Genomic DNA, 20,439 nt, shown 5'->3' on the forward strand with positions numbered 1-20,439 from the left:
TTCTCTTGTGGCCATATACAACCCAAACAGTAAAAATTTTAAATGTCATTAAAATGTTGAACAAAATCTTTTCCACATATATAAATAAAGCACTGTAGAATCATCAGTAGTGCACGCATCAAACATTAAATAAGCGAGCGATTTAATTAATATTAAATAAAATCATTTTAATACATACAGTTAAACGTGTACGAGGGGTAGTATAAGTGTAATTACATATTACAGGTTATTATATTTACATAATATTAGTAATTGGACTATCGATCTCGAATGGATAGAGTAAGGAATGAGTACGTAAGAGGAAGTTTGAAAGTGTCACCGGTAACCGAGAAGCTATCTGGAAACCGGCTGTCTTGGTATGGGCATGTTATGCAGAGGAATGAGGACCATGTTGTGAGAAAGGTTTTGAGTATGGATGTGGATGGATATAGAGGTAGGGGACGACCCAAGAAATGATGGATGGATTGTGTGAAAGACGATATGGTTAGAAAGAATGTTACTTGTGAGATGACGTCTGACAGAGAAGTATGGTAGAAGAAGACATGCTTCGCCGACCCCAAGTAAAATTGGGATAAGGGCAGGAGGATGATAGTAATTGGACTATGTTATGCAGAAGTGTACCAAACCACAAAACACTAACGATATACGATAGATTTAAAGAAAAAATATTGTGAAATAGATAACATAAGGACTAATATGCTAACACAATAAACATATACATAATAAATAACATGGTTAATGTCACTATAAAATTGGTAATGGTATTGGAAATCTTTGTTTCCGTGTTGGTACACTTCTGCTCAGCATGGACCAATAGTCAGTTATAATATAAATAAATAAATATAAATATTGGACAACATCACATACATTACTCTGATCCCAATGTAAGTAGCTAAAGCACTTGTGTTATGGACATCAGAAGTAACGACGGTACCACAAACACCCAGACATCATAGAAAATTATTTAACTTTTTCTACATCAACTTGGCCGGGATTAGAACCTGGGACCTCAGAGTACCCATGAAAACCGGTGTACACACTACTCGACCACGGAGATCGACAATTTATGTTATTGCTAGTTCATTCCTTACAGACTTACGTATAAACATTGTTCAGGAAATGTTCAGTTAAAACTCTTGTCTCTCTCTGACATGATGGATTTAACATTCGTTAGAAGAGGACAACATTGTTTAACTAATCACCCCATAAACAACAATTATCGATATTGTTATAACTCAATTCTTATTTTACGTTACAGAGAAGCAAAGCCATTATCTGGATATAATCATTGTTATCAAACTATCATCAGTACACACTAAGAAACCAAAACAGCCTTTGTATTCAATTTATATTTAAATAATGTCATAATTTTTCTTATTTCGTACTACACCCAATATAATAAGGATAGATTCAATATCCCAATTGCAAAGAGAGAGTATAAAAAAGCTCAGCATATGAGAATACCTACGACATTCACTTGCAAGCCGGTCAATTCGCAATGACATAATCAATCTTAATTTATTAAACAAAACAAATTTAGAAGCAGTGAAATTTTAAGTAATTGTATAGAAATCGATGGCAAATAGATAAAAGTGTGATAAACTAATAATTATTATTTAAGAAAAAAATTATATATGATGGTATGAAAAAACAATCTATATAGAACCTAAAAAAAAAAAAACTGTTCATAAACAAAAATATATAAACAGAGAAATATTCTTATGCATTGTAAAACACTTGATAAATAAATATGTAAACCGTTCATTAGCCATTCAAGAATTGAATAAAAGAGGAAAGAAATTTTTAATTTCTATGCCCATGTTCTAATTTATTTGGGGTCGGCAAATCATGCCATTTTTTTCAATTGTCCCTTCGATTGTCCTAATCCCTCAATCTGTGCTCATCATTCTTTTGAGAATTTAATTCTCATTCAAGAATTTAATTTTAAGAAGAAATATGTTCATTTTATAAAAAGTTGATTAAAACTTCTAAATGGGTTATAAGTGAATTGAATTTAGAGTTTGCAGAAATACCCAAAAAGAAATATACTAAATCTAGTATAATACTTTTTTTTTTCAATAAGTAAAGATCCTTATGAAATAGTGAGTATCAAAATTAAATATGTATCGCAAAAAATACTATTTATGAAAAAAAGCGAACTTTTTTTTAAGTTGTAAATTATTTGCCGAAGACAAATGCGTAACATCCATCACTTTAATATAGGCGACAAATGATAATAATACAGAAATATAAAACAAATCCTATTAAATATATTATCGTAATCATATTATGAATTGGTATAATTAAATGATTAGAAAAGTGATTTTGTTATGGCTACAATAACTTCATAATTAAAAAAGTGTACGTAAAACATCAAACCAATAAAAAAAGAAATGCTTTAGGCACGAGTCCTAAACATTTGAAAATTTTGAATTCACAAAAACGTTAACACATGTGCAAAAATTTATTCTCTTAAAGAAATAACGATAAAAGTCGTCACAACAAATGATTTAATTATTATTTTTGTACTTACCAGTAAAATTTATAAAACACGTAAAACAATGGAACAGTGACAGAGAAGATATTCACTGACACAATAGAATAGATCAAAATTATGATAAAAAACGCTACGCCGGCCGACCGGATCCGAGCGAAAATACGAGACCACGTCCTTTCAAATTGTGTACATAGACTAAGGATTTTTTAGCACTGAACGGTCAGCAAAATTAAATAGGGATGTATAGTTAGTCGATTACCTCAATTAATTCGATATTTCGAATAAAAATTGTGAACATTAATAACGATTTAAGGCACATGTTAAAAATCCTTAATAATCCTAAAACTCGATTTTATTATAAATATTTAAGAATTTCTACGCAAATTTGTGTTAATTAAAATGTTCTTTATTCTGTTATCATACTCTTTTTAATCACATTTTTAGACACAATGGTATTATTTCGGTTAAATTACGGTGTACCTTAATGTTTTATAACACACAAAATCAAAACAAATAATTCCTCATAATGTTATTGATATAAGCATAGTTTTAAATATTATTAAATTCTAAATATAAAAAAGAGTAGATACATTCATTGATTTTCCATAGTTAGCCGTATGAGTTAGTTGAAATAATGTCGCTATTAATTCATATATGTATAAATTAGTTACTTAATTTAATATTATACAGTAATTCTTTATAACATTTAAGAAATCATTACCTCATGATGGACATTGATTTTTGATTATAAGCAGTAATAAAATTATTTTCAGACCCCAGAGTGTAGTTTTTATTTAAATTTATAGGAAATATGATGTTTACAACATACTTAGGGCACTACTCCCTTGTCACTTTTGCCAAGTTCTATCAATTTACTAGATCATTCACGTAGATTAGTAAATACTATATATTGTAATCCAAAACTAAAAGACAATTAAATTACAATACGATGCGACTGATTGTGACTCGATACTCGATAAAATTAAACATCATTTACGAATATCGAAATCTAATTTCCTTGTAGATATATTCAATGAACTTTTTAGTGGAAACTATTTTAAATCATTTTGCTAATTATTAATTGGTATTCTTTAGTCTATGAATTATTATTTAATGCTTAAATATATTAAATACTTTTAAATGTTACAAAAAGTATAACTATAATAATCGAAAAAAAAAAAATGAAGAATTTCATACAACACTATCGTTGGTTTTTTTTTTTGTGTGACATTGACAGCTGACTGTTACACACAAATTGACAGTGACAGACAAATATATAACCTCTTCGTACGTCTCAGTAGCAACAAGTTTTTTTTGTTTTTAAAGTTATCTAAAACTATTTACAAATATGAAGAATGGATGATTTCGGGAAACACGCACCTTCGTACCAACTAGATCAAGAAATATTGGACGGTGAGTACTAGAGGGCGTTTGTGAATGAAATTTGAGACTACTTCTCGGAATCAAATGACGCAAAATTCTTTAATTTCGTATTTTTATTTGAATACTTAACGTTTTGAATGAATACTAGGTAAAAAGTAAAGCGTTACAGTGAAATAGATTAACGTAGTTCTTTTGTTTTTGTATTTGTTAATAATATTTTTTATTGTAATTATCAGATTATTTTGTTTTTTTTTTTGTTTACTTATCTCCAATGTGATTCAGAAAATCGCTTCGAAATTTAAAATGTGATAGTCTATTTTATTCTCAAACTGACAATATTACTTGTTAATCTATAAAGTAAGCTTAAATAATATTATATATTCCATTATAAAACAATACACAATACTTTGTTTGAATTCTTTTGTATTTTTTTTTCATAAAGCTTGGACAAGATGTCAACGGACCTAGAATTATAGAGCCAGTGTCCATAAGTTTTTAATATAAATTTATTTTATCAAATTTCTTTAAAAAAATTTTTATTAAATTTTTAATTAGATACAAAAAGTTACTGTACAAAATACATATAACACAGAGAAGTGTGGCAAGAATATAAGCATTTATCTGTTGAATCACAAGTCCGATTCTCTTTGCAAAATATGAACCCTCCTGACACCAGTAGAAAGCATTAAAGACAAAATTCACATTGAAACTATGATATTCATTATAAAATTAAAGGTTTAAAACTAAAGATTTACCTTAATATATTATTAATGTCAGCAAAGGGGTTTAGTTTTGTTTTATAATTAAAGATATATTAATGAAAAACTATTCTTAGTGCATGATATAGCAGAGCAAGTAGTAAATCACATGATAAATTTAAATTTAAAATCGTTGCATATAACTGACTTATAGCCTATTCCAATGGAAGTAGGAAAAAAGATAAACAAACCTTAGATTTACGTATTTCACGCGATTCGCTAATAACTCAGCTATAAACACTACAAAGAGTTTACGATTAATATATCTTTATTTATAATACAACACTGTTACACTTAACTACTTATATACACTTTAATTTTACTTCCAAAATTATGATAACAGTTTCGTGGATGTTCAAAACATCTTAGATTAGATAAAAACAATTGATATTTGTTTATTTGGCTTTTCTCCTGTTATGGTTGTTACAAACAAATAATTCTTAATATGTTTAAATTAATATAGGCTATTTGACTGGTTTTTAAAATCCATTTTATATTATTTAGTGTAGAGGTTAAGGAACCCAGTAAAAGTTGTTTTTTTTAATTCTAGGACATATCTGCTGCAAAATATCAAAATAAAAATTCCATATTTAAATAGCCCGCGAAAACGCTATTTAGACAGTATGGCGCGGCAATGGGGTCGGTGACGTCACTTGCCTGTATTGCAATCTGTGGCACGTATAATCCACATACAGTAGGCAAACGAGGTTAACAAGCGAGTGACGTCGTCATGAACCCGACCAATCGGGAGCGTTTTGTATCACGTGACAAACATTTAAAAAAATGCATTTTTATTAATGGATTTTTGAATAAATTAATTATTATTTTCAACTTGCGTTAATAAGTAACCATTTTTAAACTCATAATATATACTGATTACAATAATTGACACTTTATTTAATTAAAAACAATTTGTCGTCTGCTTATTCCAGCACGTGGCATCAATATGACAGTTGAAGAGGTGGCAGGCTTACCTACATGCAAGTATACGGAAAGAGTTCAAAGTCTGATACTAAACGACGACGACTTGGCTTTTCTGAAGGGTCTCCGACGGAGAATTAAGAACAGAGTAAGTAGGTCTTAAGTTCATATAATTCAATGTATAATACTAAGCTCTTAAAAGGGGGCGAATATCTTGAACTTAGGTTCAAGATTCTATTCTTTGGTTTTTTTTTATTATGTCCGTACAGACATATGTCTCCACTCCACCTGATAAGTGGAAGTGGAGTCCAAACGCGATGACCAGTACTGTCAGCAAGAATGATCTGCACTAGTCGCCTTCGCCATGCCGGCCCGCAAGATGCCTCTTCACGCCTCTTTTGATCCAAATATGACTTGACGAAATGTAACCAAAGCCTAATTCTAACTTAGGACCAATAAATTCCTAACATCTGATCTAATTTTTACTGAACCGCAACTGGATTGTTATGTTATTTGAATATTATATATATAATAGTAGTATCCCACTTCTGGGCTAAGGGCTCTTATTTTTATGAGAAGGTTTGAAGCATATTCCACCATACTCCAATGAGGGTTGCTAGATTCACACGTGGCAGTTTCGTCGAAATTAGACACATGCAGGTTTCCTCATGACATTTTCCTTCACCGAGATTCATCTCGTGCTCGGATGAACAGAAATGAAGTACACGAAAATTCAGTGGTGCTTGTTTTAAGATGTGGTTAAGATGCGTTCTAACCATTGGACCGACCACAGTTTTGGTGTAGTAGTTTTTTTTTTAAGTTACAAAATTCCCTCTCATTGAATACTATAGTTTTTTTATACGCCATAATTTATGTTATGACCAATTTTGTCGAAGAATTGAATTTACAGTGATATTTCTTGTATAAGGTAATTTCTCACGACGTTCGAATGTGCACACCGCAAACGTAACGCGATACGTTCTGGTAACACAAGCTGATTATTGCGGGCTTACATACGTTTTATGTAATTGTGAAAGTTTATTGGTGATTCGCGTTCAATACTTTACTGGTTCCCTGTGGGGAGGGGGGGTTCATTCGTAATGGCTTATAAGGCATCGTGGTTTGGTCGTAAATCCCGGGTTGCGCCTGTAAAAAGTTGAGTTTAGTTTTAAAGAAATTATAATAGATTGGTTTCTGGAAGCTGTGTTTACCACTGATTATAAAAAAAGGCAGATTAAGCTCGCAGAACATTAGCAAAACACAACAAAAGCAAATACGAAAACGATGCCTCTTTTTATAATACGTCAGAAGTATGGGGCCATTCGTTTATTACGTAAGACTATTTTTGTTTGTTTTTGACGCCTATATAAGAATAGAGGAGGGTGTCGCCCTATTATAAGAATAGGTCGACACCCTCCCCCTTGTTCAATATTTATTACGTAAGAATCTAAATGAAAAAATGAATTCAAAGAAACAGTTTTTTGAAATATTTATTCTTAATTTGAAAGGTACTAATAATCTTTATTTTTGGCCCACCCGTGCCATAATAGAAATATCATTTTGTACCTATGCGAACCTCGACAATCGAAACATTTTCAAATAATTTTAACTATACGAATTTTTTTGATCTTACGTAAGAACTATCGAGACTCCTTCCCACCCCCTTGTAAGAAAACATAAGACATGGTCGACTTCCTCCTCCCTAAATCGCCTTGCGTAATAAATGAATAGCCCCAATGACACTTTCATTTTTAATAACTAGCTACCCGTCCTGACTTGAGTACAATAAGTTTTACATTGAAGAAATGGCATTTAAAAAAAACTGTTATTCCGGCTGGGAAATTTATATTGTCGGCTTTTTTCTGTTTTGACTATGTACTATGTTGCATGTACTATTCGTATAAGCGTTCCTCTCGAATCGTCCTGTTTATTGAAGATAACTGCATTAAAATCCGTTGCCTAGTGTAAAAGATCTAAGCGTACAGACGACGGAAAGTGACTTCGTTCTATATTATGTAGAGATTCTGTACATAAATTGCCATTAGGACAAATAATGGAAATATAAATATATTTGTCGAGGAACGAGCAACGCCATTTGTTAATACGACCAAGAACTATGCCTCGGTGTTCCTGTGGAATTGGATGGAATCGATTTTGAGAAACGGCAACACTGCATTTTTTTGATGGGGCTGTCATTCATTCATTTGTTATTAAAGATTTTGTTTGTCGTGGAAAAAAATAAAAAGATGGTGAAGTCCGATAACGGTGGAATTGTAGCACGGAGTAATGGAGGAGGAGCGAAGTGAGTCCGAACGTGCGGAGGATAGTTTTATATATATACCACATAGTATAAAACAAAGTCGCTTCTCGCTTTCTGTCTGTCCCTGTGTGTTTAAATCTTTGAAACTACGAAGTGGATTTTGATGCGGGGTTTTTTAATAGATAGAGTAATTCAAGAGGAATGTTTATTTGTATGTCGGAGGAGCAGGATGTCGAACAGTTGGGTTCGGGGATTGATCCGACATTTGGAAGACTATGACGTGCAATGGAGATACTCACAAAATAAAACGTATTCAATATCGTCTGATCACTGTATTAATTGATTCAATAATCGCACACCACAAATATCAAAGGATTGCAATGATTCATCTCGATTAAGAGCGAATGGGTTCGCGAGCAGCCATCGCATTCGAGTCGCCTGTCCAAACGTAACGGCTCGCGTCGCCATGACACTTACAACTCCATTCGGGGTGACCCGCTCTTAAAAGTAAATCAGCCATCAAACATTATTGCCAACTACTCGATTCATTAATTATCCAAATCAACAACCAAAGTAACCGCGCCCCGTTAAGTATAATATATGCATAATATAGTAGAGAAACACTGACAATTTTAGAGGTTTCTAAAGTGATGTCGTAAATAAACACATTATTTGGAGCTTACATTGCAAACGCTGGCTGAAGCCTACGAGGTAGATCAAAATAATGTACTACGGTATTATGATGATACCCCATTAAAGCGGTTTTAATATTTTTTAGTTTTTATTTCTGCTTAACAGCTCGCCTCACAGAACAGCCGGCGACGCAGTATGGAGCACTTGCGCCGCCTGACTCGGGAGCTGCGAGCGGTGAGGGCGTGTCGAGAGGACGCGCTGAGTGAGAGGCGCGCCCTCTTAGAATCCAGAACGGAATTACGGAAGAGTTTTAGTTTGCTACGGAACCATGTCCTGCAGGTATTTGTTATTTCATTTCTGACTTATGCTTGAATAAAATAATAGGCAGTCTGCCTATCATTTTTAAAACATTAGACATAGACATTTTTAACTTTGCCTTTGTAAAGAAGGCATATTATTCGGTTCAAGATTATATTGATGATAAAAAAGCGTAGAGTTAACGCTTGTTGACTTCCAGGCAGGATATATTACATACATATATAATTGTATTTAACTAATATGACTGTATTTTTAGACGTTGAAAAAGAAAAAGTGTAACTACTGAGTTTCTCGCCGCTTCTTCTCGGTAGAATCTACATTCCGAACCGGTAGTAGCTTTACTTTAAATAGTTTGTTAAATGACGATACAAAAGTGCTTGTGAAAGCCTACTTGAATAAAGTATATTTTGATTTTGCCAAATGGACCGCGTGACTAAATGGCCGCCCGTATAAATACTAAGTCCCTTGTGCCTGTACACTCAGTTTCCTTTAAAATTCGAATATAAAAATCTTAAGTAGTGCTGCTTAACGGTACAAAATGTAATGGTAACTAACCAGACGGGCAAAAAGCCCAACCGCTAAGGAAATCATTTGTTAGGCAATAGACTCCGCCTATTGCCGCTAGATGGCATTAGTGCGCTATAATCATCATCAACCAATCAGAGCAGCGCTTTTAACATCCATAATAAGCGATTTAAATAAATCTCTTTCAGACGCTAAAACATCGTTCCGATCCCACAGAAGTACCGGACATTGAACACGAAAAAACTGAATCTCATTATAAAGAAATTACAATGAAAAATGTCGAAACGAAACCATTGCCAACGATGCAGAGTTTGCGAGATGACTGCATGGAGACGGACAGACATGTTTTCGAATGTCGCATCGATAAGCTGGTTCAGCAGAGCGTCAACCATATGTACAAAGGGAAGGCGGAGAAGCGAGTGTACGCGAAGACGATATTCTTGGACGGAAAGAAAGGTGTTGGGTCGGCGAAAGTCGATGGGGTTGATGGGGTTCTGGATCTTTGTGTCAAGGAGAAGAAGAGGAGTCACGGCAGGAAGCAATTGGCGCCGAGAAGGATAACGTATTGCGAAGATAATGACGGTAAGTGCACATCTTTAAAAATATTATGATACGAAAGTGTTACTTGTTCAAGGTCAAACCGAGAACCAAGTTAGATGAGTAATGAAATGTCGTATCACGGAGGCTTGAACTCCAAGGAACTCCAGGTCTCCAAAACGGTTGTGAGGTCGCAGAAGCTAGTAATAGGACTGAAACGACCATTTTTAGAGCAGACATTAACATATCCAAAACGTGTTGATTACTTTGATTTATGTTTGAAGCAAGAATATCAGAGTTCGTTGACACCACTTGATATTTAAGCTTATATAAATGTGTCTATAGAACGCTCGGGAAATAATAATAAATAAATAAATATTGGACAACATCACATACATCACTCTGATCCCAATGTAAGTAGCTAAAGCACTTGTGTTATGGAAGATCAGAAGTAACGACGGTACCACATACACCCAAACCCAAGACGACATAGAAAACTAATGAACTTTTTCAACATCGACTCATGGCGTACCCATGAAAACTGGTGTACGCACTACTCGACCATGGAGGTCGTCAATAATTGATGATATATTTGTCCAAACAACGCCACCCAAACCCGTGGTCGGCTAGATTAGAAAGGAATTTAAAGAAATTACCAATATTCCTATTTAACCCTCTGTTAAATAGGAATATTGGTAATTTGAAAAGTGGAGACGACAATAGCATAACGCGTCTGGGTCGAACGTGCGACTTCTTACATAGCTAGACAGCCCGTAATCCATCGCGCTTTTGACGCTTGAAAACTGTTTTTAAATACGCCAAAGAAATACAACTTTGTGTACATTTTTTTCTGTAATCGGTATGCGGACCTACAAAAGAAATATTAACCATTCCTTACATCGCCAATGCGCCACCAACCTTGGGAACTAAGATGTTATGTCCCTTGTGCCTGTAGCTACACGGACTCAGTCACCCTTCAAACCGGAACACAACAATACCAAGTATTGATTAGCGGCAGAATATCTGATGCGTGGGTGGTCAACCCAGACGGGTTTGCTCCTAACTCTTCCACCAAGATCAACAGTTATAAAGTTATATAAAAAATAACTTGTTGAATATTAAACAGAATTTCAAATGATTAAATATATAGACCCCTCTCGGATGAAGGCCTTATTTATAAGGCCTTCATCCGTGGGTCTATATCTTAGCTGCACCTTAAATTCTTATGACTATAGTAAATCCCCCCCCCCCTCAGATGAAGGCCTTCTTCAAAGAACATACACCTCAAAATTAATGCATTTTTTTTTTATTCTAACTTCACCCTAAATTCTTCTGACTATAGCCGTTTTTATACATTTCCAGATGGTGTCCTCGATTTGAAGATAAAAAAGTAACCCAGTGACATTCTTAGACAGTTAAACCCTTAAAATTATAAGTAGCCATTATATGTAGACCAAAAATAAATAAATAATTGCACAGATAAAGAATAATACTACCGATAGAGATTTGATAAATGTTAAAAAAAAAAATCTAAAAGATTATATTATTAAAAAAAAAAAAACATATGTCGTATATTTTTTATCTGTGCGAAATCACAGATTGTATATTTTTAAATATTATAAACGGTGTAAGGACCACGAGATATATACAAGAGAATTTATTAATAATGACGTTATATTTGGTAAAATTTTTACAAAATAATCTAACAGATTTTATCGTATATGAAAATGTTATGTCTCTAGATTACTTATTATTGTAAAATAATTAATGATAAGCGGTTTATTAGTTAAACAATACTGTCTACAACAAGAATAATTAAATCATTGTTAAACAAAATATTTATAAATATAATTGTTAATATCCGATAGAATGTTTGCAGAACAACAGAACTATACTTTAAAATTAGAACAAATATGTTCTAGAACATGTTTTGCTGTTTGACGGTAAATCAAAATCAAAATCAAATCAATTTTATTCAAGTAAACTTCACAACGAAGCGTTTTTGAATCGTCGATATTAAAACACTACCACCGTTTCGGAAAGCAGCCTCCGGCGAGAAGAAACGGCAAGAAACTCGCATAGATGCTCTTTTCAAATAAACAGATTTACAATGTTGTTTTTTTACAATAATTAGTGCCCTGTAATGGAACCCGAGCCTAAATCCAGGCGTTTTTTTTTTTCTAAAAAGTAATCTTTTAATGAATAATAAGACTTATTTATTAATTAAGTCTTAATAAATTTTTAAAATTTCATAAATGGTAAATTGGTTACATTTCCCGGTATCTTGTTATATATGCGTATACCATTGCCCAAAAACGTACTCTGTACCGTATGCAAACGGAAAGTAGGGGTTACAAGTTTATATTTTGGTAGGATATCTTACTTCAATATGTTACCACTGTTAAAAATACATTTAATATGAAGTATTTTGTTTTTTGCAAGTATTCTATTGCGATGCATGTTACAACATAAATATCTTCATATATATTAAAAAAATAATGACCCGGTATTGTCTTCCTAACCTAACTTGTTATTTTGTAAAATATTTAAAAAAAAATCTAGAGACGGTTATTTTTTTTTTTTTCATGTAAAGCAATGGTATATATTTTTACAGTCTAAAATACACCACGAAATATGTTAGTATATTTGTTTATAGGTAATGTTTTTTAAAGGTATGGTATTTATATCCTATGGGCGTCATAAAATAGATTGCAATGGAGTGCAAAGTTTTGTAAATGGTGCACATGTGCACTTTTACGTCTATTTGAAGTTAGTTGTTTTAGATACGAAAACCTTTTGTTGAGATTAATGTTCCAATGAACATAATTAAACAATTTAAAATAAAGTCCATTATGAATGTTTTATACATGATATATTTATGAAATATATTAAAAGATAAAAATAGTTTTGGACAAAACGCGTTTATTAATTATTGATGAAGTTTATGTACATAAAAAAGAGAATTTCTCTTAAATCCAAATTGGCGGGAAAATAGCGCGGATAATACGGTCGCCATTTTGAATTTTTAAAGAGAGTTTTGATACTTATATATACAAACAAAATTCTTACGTAAATGTAGTTTTTTAGTTGTTCGCGCTGTTTAACGTAGTGCGTAATCCGCTTATAATCGAATTCCGTACATAAATCAATTGAGTTATAATAGCCGGCATGAGTCGATTACAGAAGGGCAGCAGGTGGGGGGGGGGGGTTTCGAGTTCGCGTCCATGCGCGACCCAATTAAAGCAGCGAATAAAAAACTAGAGTCCAATAGACGACAAGCAACGAGAGACGGACCAATCGCCTGCTACTCGTTGAAACCGGCTCCATCTTTTTCCCGAAAAAAAACCAAAATCTAAAACTACTGCGCATGTTAAGGTTACCCACGACTTATGCCGCTAACTACAATTGGTACATCTTCATTACTTGTCTAAATTAGTGTTGCGTATCCACTATCGATAGACTATAGTTAGGTTTAAGAGATAGTATCGATAGTCTATCGATAGTATTGTCACATGTCAATACTATCGATATAATATCGATAGTATGGATAGTATCGATAGCTCCCCAGGAGCAATACTATCGATAATGTTACTTTTAACCTTAACTATCTATAGCCTAAAACTATCGATAATATTGCCGTAATAAATAGTGTTGATCAAAACCTATCGATATCCTGAATAGTTTTGAAAGTCAACTTTCTATAGTCAAACTATCGATAGTTTTACAACGCAAGTCTAAATAATATACCTATCTTAGCAACCCTTTCAGATATGAAAGACTTTATAAGTTAACTAGCTACTAATTCGAAGTATTCTGACAATACTTAACATCTACGCAGATTCACAAACATTAAGGTCTTTTGTCGCAGTAAAACGTTAGCGCGATTTAAAATACAAGTAACGCCATCTATTATCACAAAAGAAATGTTTACACTTTATATAATTATATTTTGTAAATGTTTATAGTATATAAATTTTAAGCTCGAATTTAAATTCGTTCATAGATAAATGTTTTATTGTATTTTTCCTAGATTACAATAATGAATGCGGTAATCACTTAAATTAACATATTTTAATTAAAACACTTTTTTTATATAACATACTTATAGTTTAAAAAATATACATCACATCACAATTAAGTTCAGAACCTTCCTGTTGTGAAGGAAGAGATTTATTTTATCTGTTTATAATTATAACAATTGTTTTTTTTTTTTAAATAAGTTACTCGAATTGTTTTCTAATAAGGAAACTAAAAAAAAATATCAAAAATAGAAGCAACGCTTTTAGCTAAATACAAACCTCCGAAACGCGCATTATCCGGTGTGAGTTATATGTATATTTGTGTAGTATCTATTTTCAGTTGGAGAACACAAAGTCACCTATAATGAATATAGGACGACAAACGATCTAGTATACACCGGAGTCAACATGAAAGTATAATGCTTGAGGACGACAAGTTATATGTACAGTCGGGGTAAGAAAAGGTTCGTCACCTTAAGATATATTTTCGTGTGCTCAGTATGAGCGATAATCTGCTTTACCGATTGAGTTTGACATATTGCGTCGCAATGTACACTATTTTGAACCTAGTTATCATACTGTGTTAGTTTAATTTTATGTGCAGTTTTCTGTTTAATGCTTTAGTTTCAAAACGTACTAAGAGTTTACGACTTGATAAAGGAATGAATTTGAAAACTGACGAAAATTTTCTTACCCCGACTTTACATATTAAAGAAATTCCCTCTTAAATCCAAATTGGCGGGAAAACAGAGACGCGCAGAATATGGGCGCCATTTTGAATTTAGACTAGTAGGAAGTAACAGTTTTGCTCCGGTATAAACAAGACTTTATCATAGTAGAGTTAAGATATTAATTTCAACATTTGTAGTAAAATCTTTATCTTTTTGTAACTCTATAATTTGTTTAATTACTATATTATTTAAACCATTTTTTAATCGCATACCAGTTAAATGTATCATATTTTGTAAAAGGCACCAAATAATTTTAAGTTTTTTATGTATTTTGTCCAGATGTAGTATAGGTAGTTTTTTTTTTAATTTTTCGTTAAAGATACGATTTTTACAAGTCCACAATTTAGTTATAAGTACGAAACAACTATATTATGTGATGTTGAGTTTTAATAAATAACTAAGTTACCTATTTATTTTATTATTAATCTAGATACTTAAGTTCCCGTCCTTATTATAGTTACCACTTTTTTTTTAATCAAATTATACTGTGGTACAATACTTTTATTTTGTTTTGCCGTTGTTTATTTCTTCATTCAAATCATAAACAATGATAAAAAACATGAATATGTTGAGTTCATTAAAGTTGGCGTCTTCCTTTTTAAATAAATAATTATGATGATTTTATGTTAAAGAAAATTTCTAATGTTATTGCGCCACTTGTGTTTATTTTTCAAACTAGAAGTGTACCGAGCAGCGCCATCTATTATCCAGTAGTGCATTTACAAAGTGATAATTTGCTTATATTGCTCGAAAGGTAACATAATACATTTCTTAATACAAAAGATAAAACGACGTTATACTATTGTTATTTCGAAAATATTTTTCATTCCATAAAAAAACTTATTTCAGTTTTTAATATTTGCTCTTGGCAACTCTACTGTAAAAAGCGACCCCTAGTGTTCCAAACGAAAAACTATCCTTTTGTCTTCTTCAATCCAATATGGCGGTAAACGGTGTATGAGAGGTGTAGAATGTTTTGAATCGAAGCGAGAAATAAAAATCTCAAAAAACCGTCGAAACCTAAAAAAAAATATGCAATGGCCGGTGTGATTACGAGGATGTCGTGCTGATGATACTTTTTTGTTCTATCGTCGCGAGTTTTGTGTCAAAAATTGTTTTATTTTTGTGTAATTCTTATTGTGGTATATTTTGCTAATGTGTGATTGTAAAGCAGTGATATGTAATCGTGGATTTTGTGATAGATATGTCTACCAATGATAAAGTTACATGCCCGGGCGTGTGTGAAAAAACTGATGCGGTGACCGTCGAGTCTGGCGTTGTTCCTGATAAAGATAAACCTGAGAAAAAAGAAAAAAAAAATCTGAGAAAAGTGAATTTCCCTGATGATGAAAAACTTGTCACGCAGTACTTCGCGCCTGCCAACCCTTGGCAAGATGGTGAGTATTTGGATGCCTTTGGCAATTAATCAAAATCATTGGTAGAGGTTTCCTGCCATTGTTTATGAGTTTCTGGTATTTTTATTCTAACTTCTGTCACACATAAAACATAGTCTATCCGTCTGTTTATAAACAATATATAAATATATCCTGTATATATATATACTCGGCTAAAATCTAAAAACATTTCGAACAGATCTCGACACTGTTATCGACGTATTTTAACTGTACCGAAATCGACTCAGTAATATATTCAACAAAAGCATATATAAATAAGTTTAATAATACGGAAATTACCTCAAATGTAATTTCAAATTTAAATTACATTTTTTTAATAATTTGTGTAAAAAATGTACAATTTGATATCACAAGTAAATTTTCTAATAAGATAAATTTACTATCTTTAAGGTTAGATCTGATACCATTGTCGATAGATATTAACCTTTTTTTTCCACAAGATGATTAAAATATCAAGATTTAATATTATCTATATATAAATAGGCATAGGAAAAATAGTTAAGTACCTTTTTTCTGAATGTCAACCTTATTTTTTTTGTTTAGCTGCTATTGAAGATTTTGTTTTTTTTTTCGCAACGATTTTTAGATAAATGTGTTCTTAAAAATCTCAATTGGAATCATGTTCGTAATTCGACCACTGTCTGAATACTAAATAAGATTTAGAAGCAAAATACATAAATTAAAAACTCTAAAACTATTTCCGAAAGTCCCATTTTTGTGCTTTAGTTTTCCATCTTATCAATTGTTGTTATGTATATATTAATCTTAGTCCAAATTAATATCCTTTACTCATGCCTCGTCATTGTCTTATAGAATTGTTAATTGCGAGAAATCATTAAGAGCATTAATAACATCTACCAATGACTCCCAGTGACTTATATTTAAACATTTAATGACATTCTTATTATTCTATATGCAGCTAAATAATTTCATTGTACAATAATAAAATTTGTAGTCACATATTTTATTTATAGCAAGTACTGTTGCTGTTCTGACGACCTCTGTGGTCGAGTAGTATGTACACCAGTTTTCATGGGTACACTACTCCGAGGTCCCGGGTTCGATTCTCGGCAGAGTCGATATAGAAAAAGTTCATTAGTTTTCTATATTTTCTTGGGTCTGGGTGTTTGTGGTACCGTCGTTACTTCTGATTTCCATAACACAAGTGCTTTAGCTACTTACATTGGGATCAGAGTAATGTATGTGATGTTGTCCAATATTTATTTATGTTCTAAAATATATATATATATATACACATGACCCACTCCGCCTCCACGCAAAGGTATGAATGAGGTGTACAGTCTTATGGAATTTTCTGTTTGAAAGTGACAACTCAACTGTACTATGTTGGTAATTATAATCTATAATAATGAGTTAAGAGACATTAATGACTAACCTGATACACATAAAACGTTCACCAGACGATGCGGTGCATTTTGGTAAATGTTTTAGTATATAATTATTATGCAAGTAGCTGCCCTTCATAGTTTCACTAGTTTTAAATTTAGACTATTTATGAGACAAACGATAATTTCGTATTCTACTTGTATATATTTAAACAGTGCATGTCATGGAAGCAAGATTAGTCCAACTCAATTTATGAATATTTTGTTTATTATATTTATATATTATATTTCTAAAAGTTCCATTTACGTAGTTTCTTAAATTATTAGAACCATATGTACGGGTGAAGTAGGTGCTTTAATCTATAATGTACTAGTGACTTTGCACGGGTGCAATGCTGATACCAAATATACTACAGAATGCCTTACAACGTTTACAGTTTTTCAGTCGTCAGACAATACAAACCGCTATGTCCCTGCGTTTTTAATTTGTAATATCTATGTCAAAATACATTTAAATACACTGTAAAGGGCCATATTGATCTATATTAAATGCACAATGTATTTAAGGTACCTATTTGCATAAGGATTAATGCTGCCAGTGTTTCTCTACTATATTGTGCATGTATTATACATATAAACCTTATTTAATCAATATATCTATTAATAAAAACTGCATCAAAATCTGTTGCGCAGTTTTAAAGATCTAAGCATACGTAGGGACAGACAGCGGTAAACGACTTTGTTTTATACTATGTAATGATTTATACCAATTTTTTATTTTGATTATAACTAGCTACCTATCCCAAGGGTATCCCCATCACATGAGTATATGATGTGTGTATGAGTCCATATGACATTTTGATTAAAGAACAAATTTAAAAAGAAAAATTCTTCCTATTTCTACCTTGGTAATTAGAATTCTCAGCTGTTAACTATGGTAATATTCATGTATTTTACACGGAAAACATTCTCATGAATCAATTTTTTTGTAGATGATAATTGCTTTATAATATTTTGCATAGTTTAAAGATCTAAGCGTACACAATGAAATGTTAGGTGGAGGGGTTTTATTTTATACTGTGTAGAGATTAATTCATTGTCAGATAGATGTAAAACAAACTCTATAACGAAAGAAAACAAATGAATATACATACTATTTTTTATGACCTCTTTAGTGGACCCCAACAGTAAGCTTCATTCTCAGTATGATTTCTATCATGTATCATTAGTACAAGCTTTTTTTTTAAATACACTTATTTAGATTGCATATATAAATATTAATACTAAAATAATTGTGCTGAAATTTGTGCACAATGCACACACACCCTTCTGGTGGCAATACAAGATTAAATACTATATTGTATAAACAATCTTTATGTCATGAACTTCTGTTAACGGCAGTTTGTGAATTAGTTTAGGCGTTATTACCATATCGTTCCAATTGTATAATGTTAGTTCTTAAAACTGTGTTTTAAATGATGTTATAAACATTGGGAAGTGTTGCCAAATATGTGTTAATACTGAATCATATTTCATACAGAAATACAATTCTAGAAACTGTTGATGTTCACTTAAGTCGTTATATAATAACTTTGACTGTTGCTTCAATGGTCTACTGGATAAATAAGGTCACAGATACTCTAGGTTCAAACCCCACATCGGGCTGTTATAAAATTGGTTGTTTTTTTTTGTCGAAAGTTCTCAGCAATTCTGTGTATCAGAAAAGCATGTTAAGCCATTGATCCTGTGTTTGAATTCTTTCTGGTCATATCGGGTTAACCGTTCCATCAGATTGTGGGAGTGAAGGAAAATAATGTCTGTGTTCTATGATATGTCCAACACAACAGGTTGTTTGTTCTTGATCATATAGTAACAAAATAGTGTTTCGGATCTGATTATGTGGTACGACTTTGTCCAAGCCCACTGGGAGACACCACACTCTCATTAGATTTTCTGTTCCCAAGCAGCAACACAGTACTGTTGGTGCAATTTGAACGATGAGAGAACTAGTATAGCTACAGTAACGAGGGAGATATTATATTAATTCCCAAGATTGATACATTGGTGATGTAAGGGATAGTTATTGGCAATGTCTATTGTTGGGTGTGACCATCTTACCATTAGGTGACCAATTCGGTTGTAATTTTTTTTTTTTTTTAATAATTATATGTATAAATGTAAGGTGGTATAGAGTTTTGAGGTTTGTTAATATATCTATCACCAATCATATATGATTTTGAATAAGTAATTTTGATTACAGTGACAAAGTACTCGGAAGGGTGTCTACACAGTAAATATGTTGTCGTTTTAACACACATACATAGTGTAGTCATAGAATTCCATTGGCCATGAGTGGTCATATTACATTTATAATTACAAAAGACATACAATGAATAGTTTTATATGATGTAATATATATCTGTGGCTCGGTACTAAAAGGACCTAAGTACAGTTTTGAATAAAATGTTAGTCATATTTTTCCATTTGCTTATTTAATAAATAATATATTTATATAGTGCCTTTGTCGTATAGAACATTTTTGATACCGACAATGTTACGCAAACGGTACCACCCACATCAGATATTCAACCACTATAGAGCAACTACTCAGAATGGTATTGTTTGAAGGGTGAATGAAAGGGATTAATAAAATCTAAGTTCCAAGTCCCATTCCTGCTATGATATAAACGCGAGAGTTTGGGAAGATGAACGATTAGATCTCTGTAAATCCTTCACGAAAAAATTGCTCATCGTATTTGGATTAATTTTGACAATGAGATAATTAGAGGAAAGACGTAGCAATTGCAGATAGTATTTGTATTTAATCGATGATCATGTCTTCCTGACCGATTTTGGTCACAGTGACCAGTTAAAAGATTTGGAGACTGGCAAACTAACCTCATAATCCGATGAGGCGGAAACCGATACGACCGGAAATAGTACAGGCGTTAGTCCTGGACCTTGCGTTCCGTGGTATCAGAGCGTACACACTCCACGAAGCCCTACGACCAAGGTTTTACATTGTGGTAGGGTTTTGTGCAAGCCAGTGCGTAGATAACACCCACTCATCAGATATTCTAGCGCCAAGCAACATTG

General features: G+C 32.3%; 3 protein-coding genes across 5 annotated transcripts in view; 2 read left to right on the forward strand and 1 right to left on the reverse strand.

The window, feature by feature from the left end:
- LOC125075261 overlaps positions 1–2,672 on the reverse strand; it is a 48,904-nt gene extending 46,232 nt beyond the window's left edge. For all 3 annotated transcript variants that reach the window (XM_047686961.1, XM_047686960.1, XM_047686958.1), the window contains exon 1: positions 2,534–2,672. The gene's annotated coding sequence lies outside the window, so the exon portion shown is untranslated. The remainder of the gene's footprint in view (positions 1–2,533) is intronic.
- A 1,100-nt stretch (positions 2,673–3,772) lies between these two features.
- Positions 3,773–11,286, forward strand: LOC125075295. Its single transcript, XM_047687020.1, has 5 exons — positions 3,773–3,910; positions 5,571–5,707; positions 8,618–8,791; positions 9,484–9,877; positions 11,195–11,286. The coding sequence occupies exons 1-5, from the start codon at positions 3,853–3,855 to the stop codon at positions 11,224–11,226; spliced, it is 795 nt and encodes a 264-aa protein (XP_047542976.1). The 5' UTR covers positions 3,773–3,852; the 3' UTR covers positions 11,227–11,286.
- Positions 11,287–15,516: 4,230 nt separating this feature from the next.
- The window catches only part of LOC125075260, a 40,865-nt gene continuing 35,942 nt past the window's right edge, over positions 15,517–20,439 (forward strand). The window contains exon 1 of the mRNA XM_047686957.1: positions 15,517–15,979. Within this exon, the coding sequence (XP_047542913.1) occupies positions 15,787–15,979 (193 nt within the window). The 5' untranslated portion in view covers positions 15,517–15,786. The remainder of the gene's footprint in view (positions 15,980–20,439) is intronic.

This window comes from Vanessa atalanta, chromosome 30 (assembly GCF_905147765.1).
Source record: "Vanessa atalanta chromosome 30, ilVanAtal1.2, whole genome shotgun sequence".
NCBI classification, from domain to species: domain Eukaryota; kingdom Metazoa; phylum Arthropoda; class Insecta; order Lepidoptera; family Nymphalidae; genus Vanessa; species Vanessa atalanta.

Excerpts from the sequence above, each read along its gene's own strand:
- LOC125075295 (XM_047687020.1), top strand. The coding sequence starts at position 3,853 with ATGGATGATTTCGGGAAACACGCACCTTCGTACCAACTAGATCAAGAA. Across the intron at positions 3,911-5,570 it reads AGATCAAGAAATATTGGACG|CACGTGGCATCAATATGACA; the intron begins GTGAGTACTAGA and ends TGCTTATTCCAG. Across the intron at positions 9,878-11,194 it reads GTATTGCGAAGATAATGACG|ATGGTGTCCTCGATTTGAAG; the intron begins GTAAGTGCACAT and ends ATACATTTCCAG.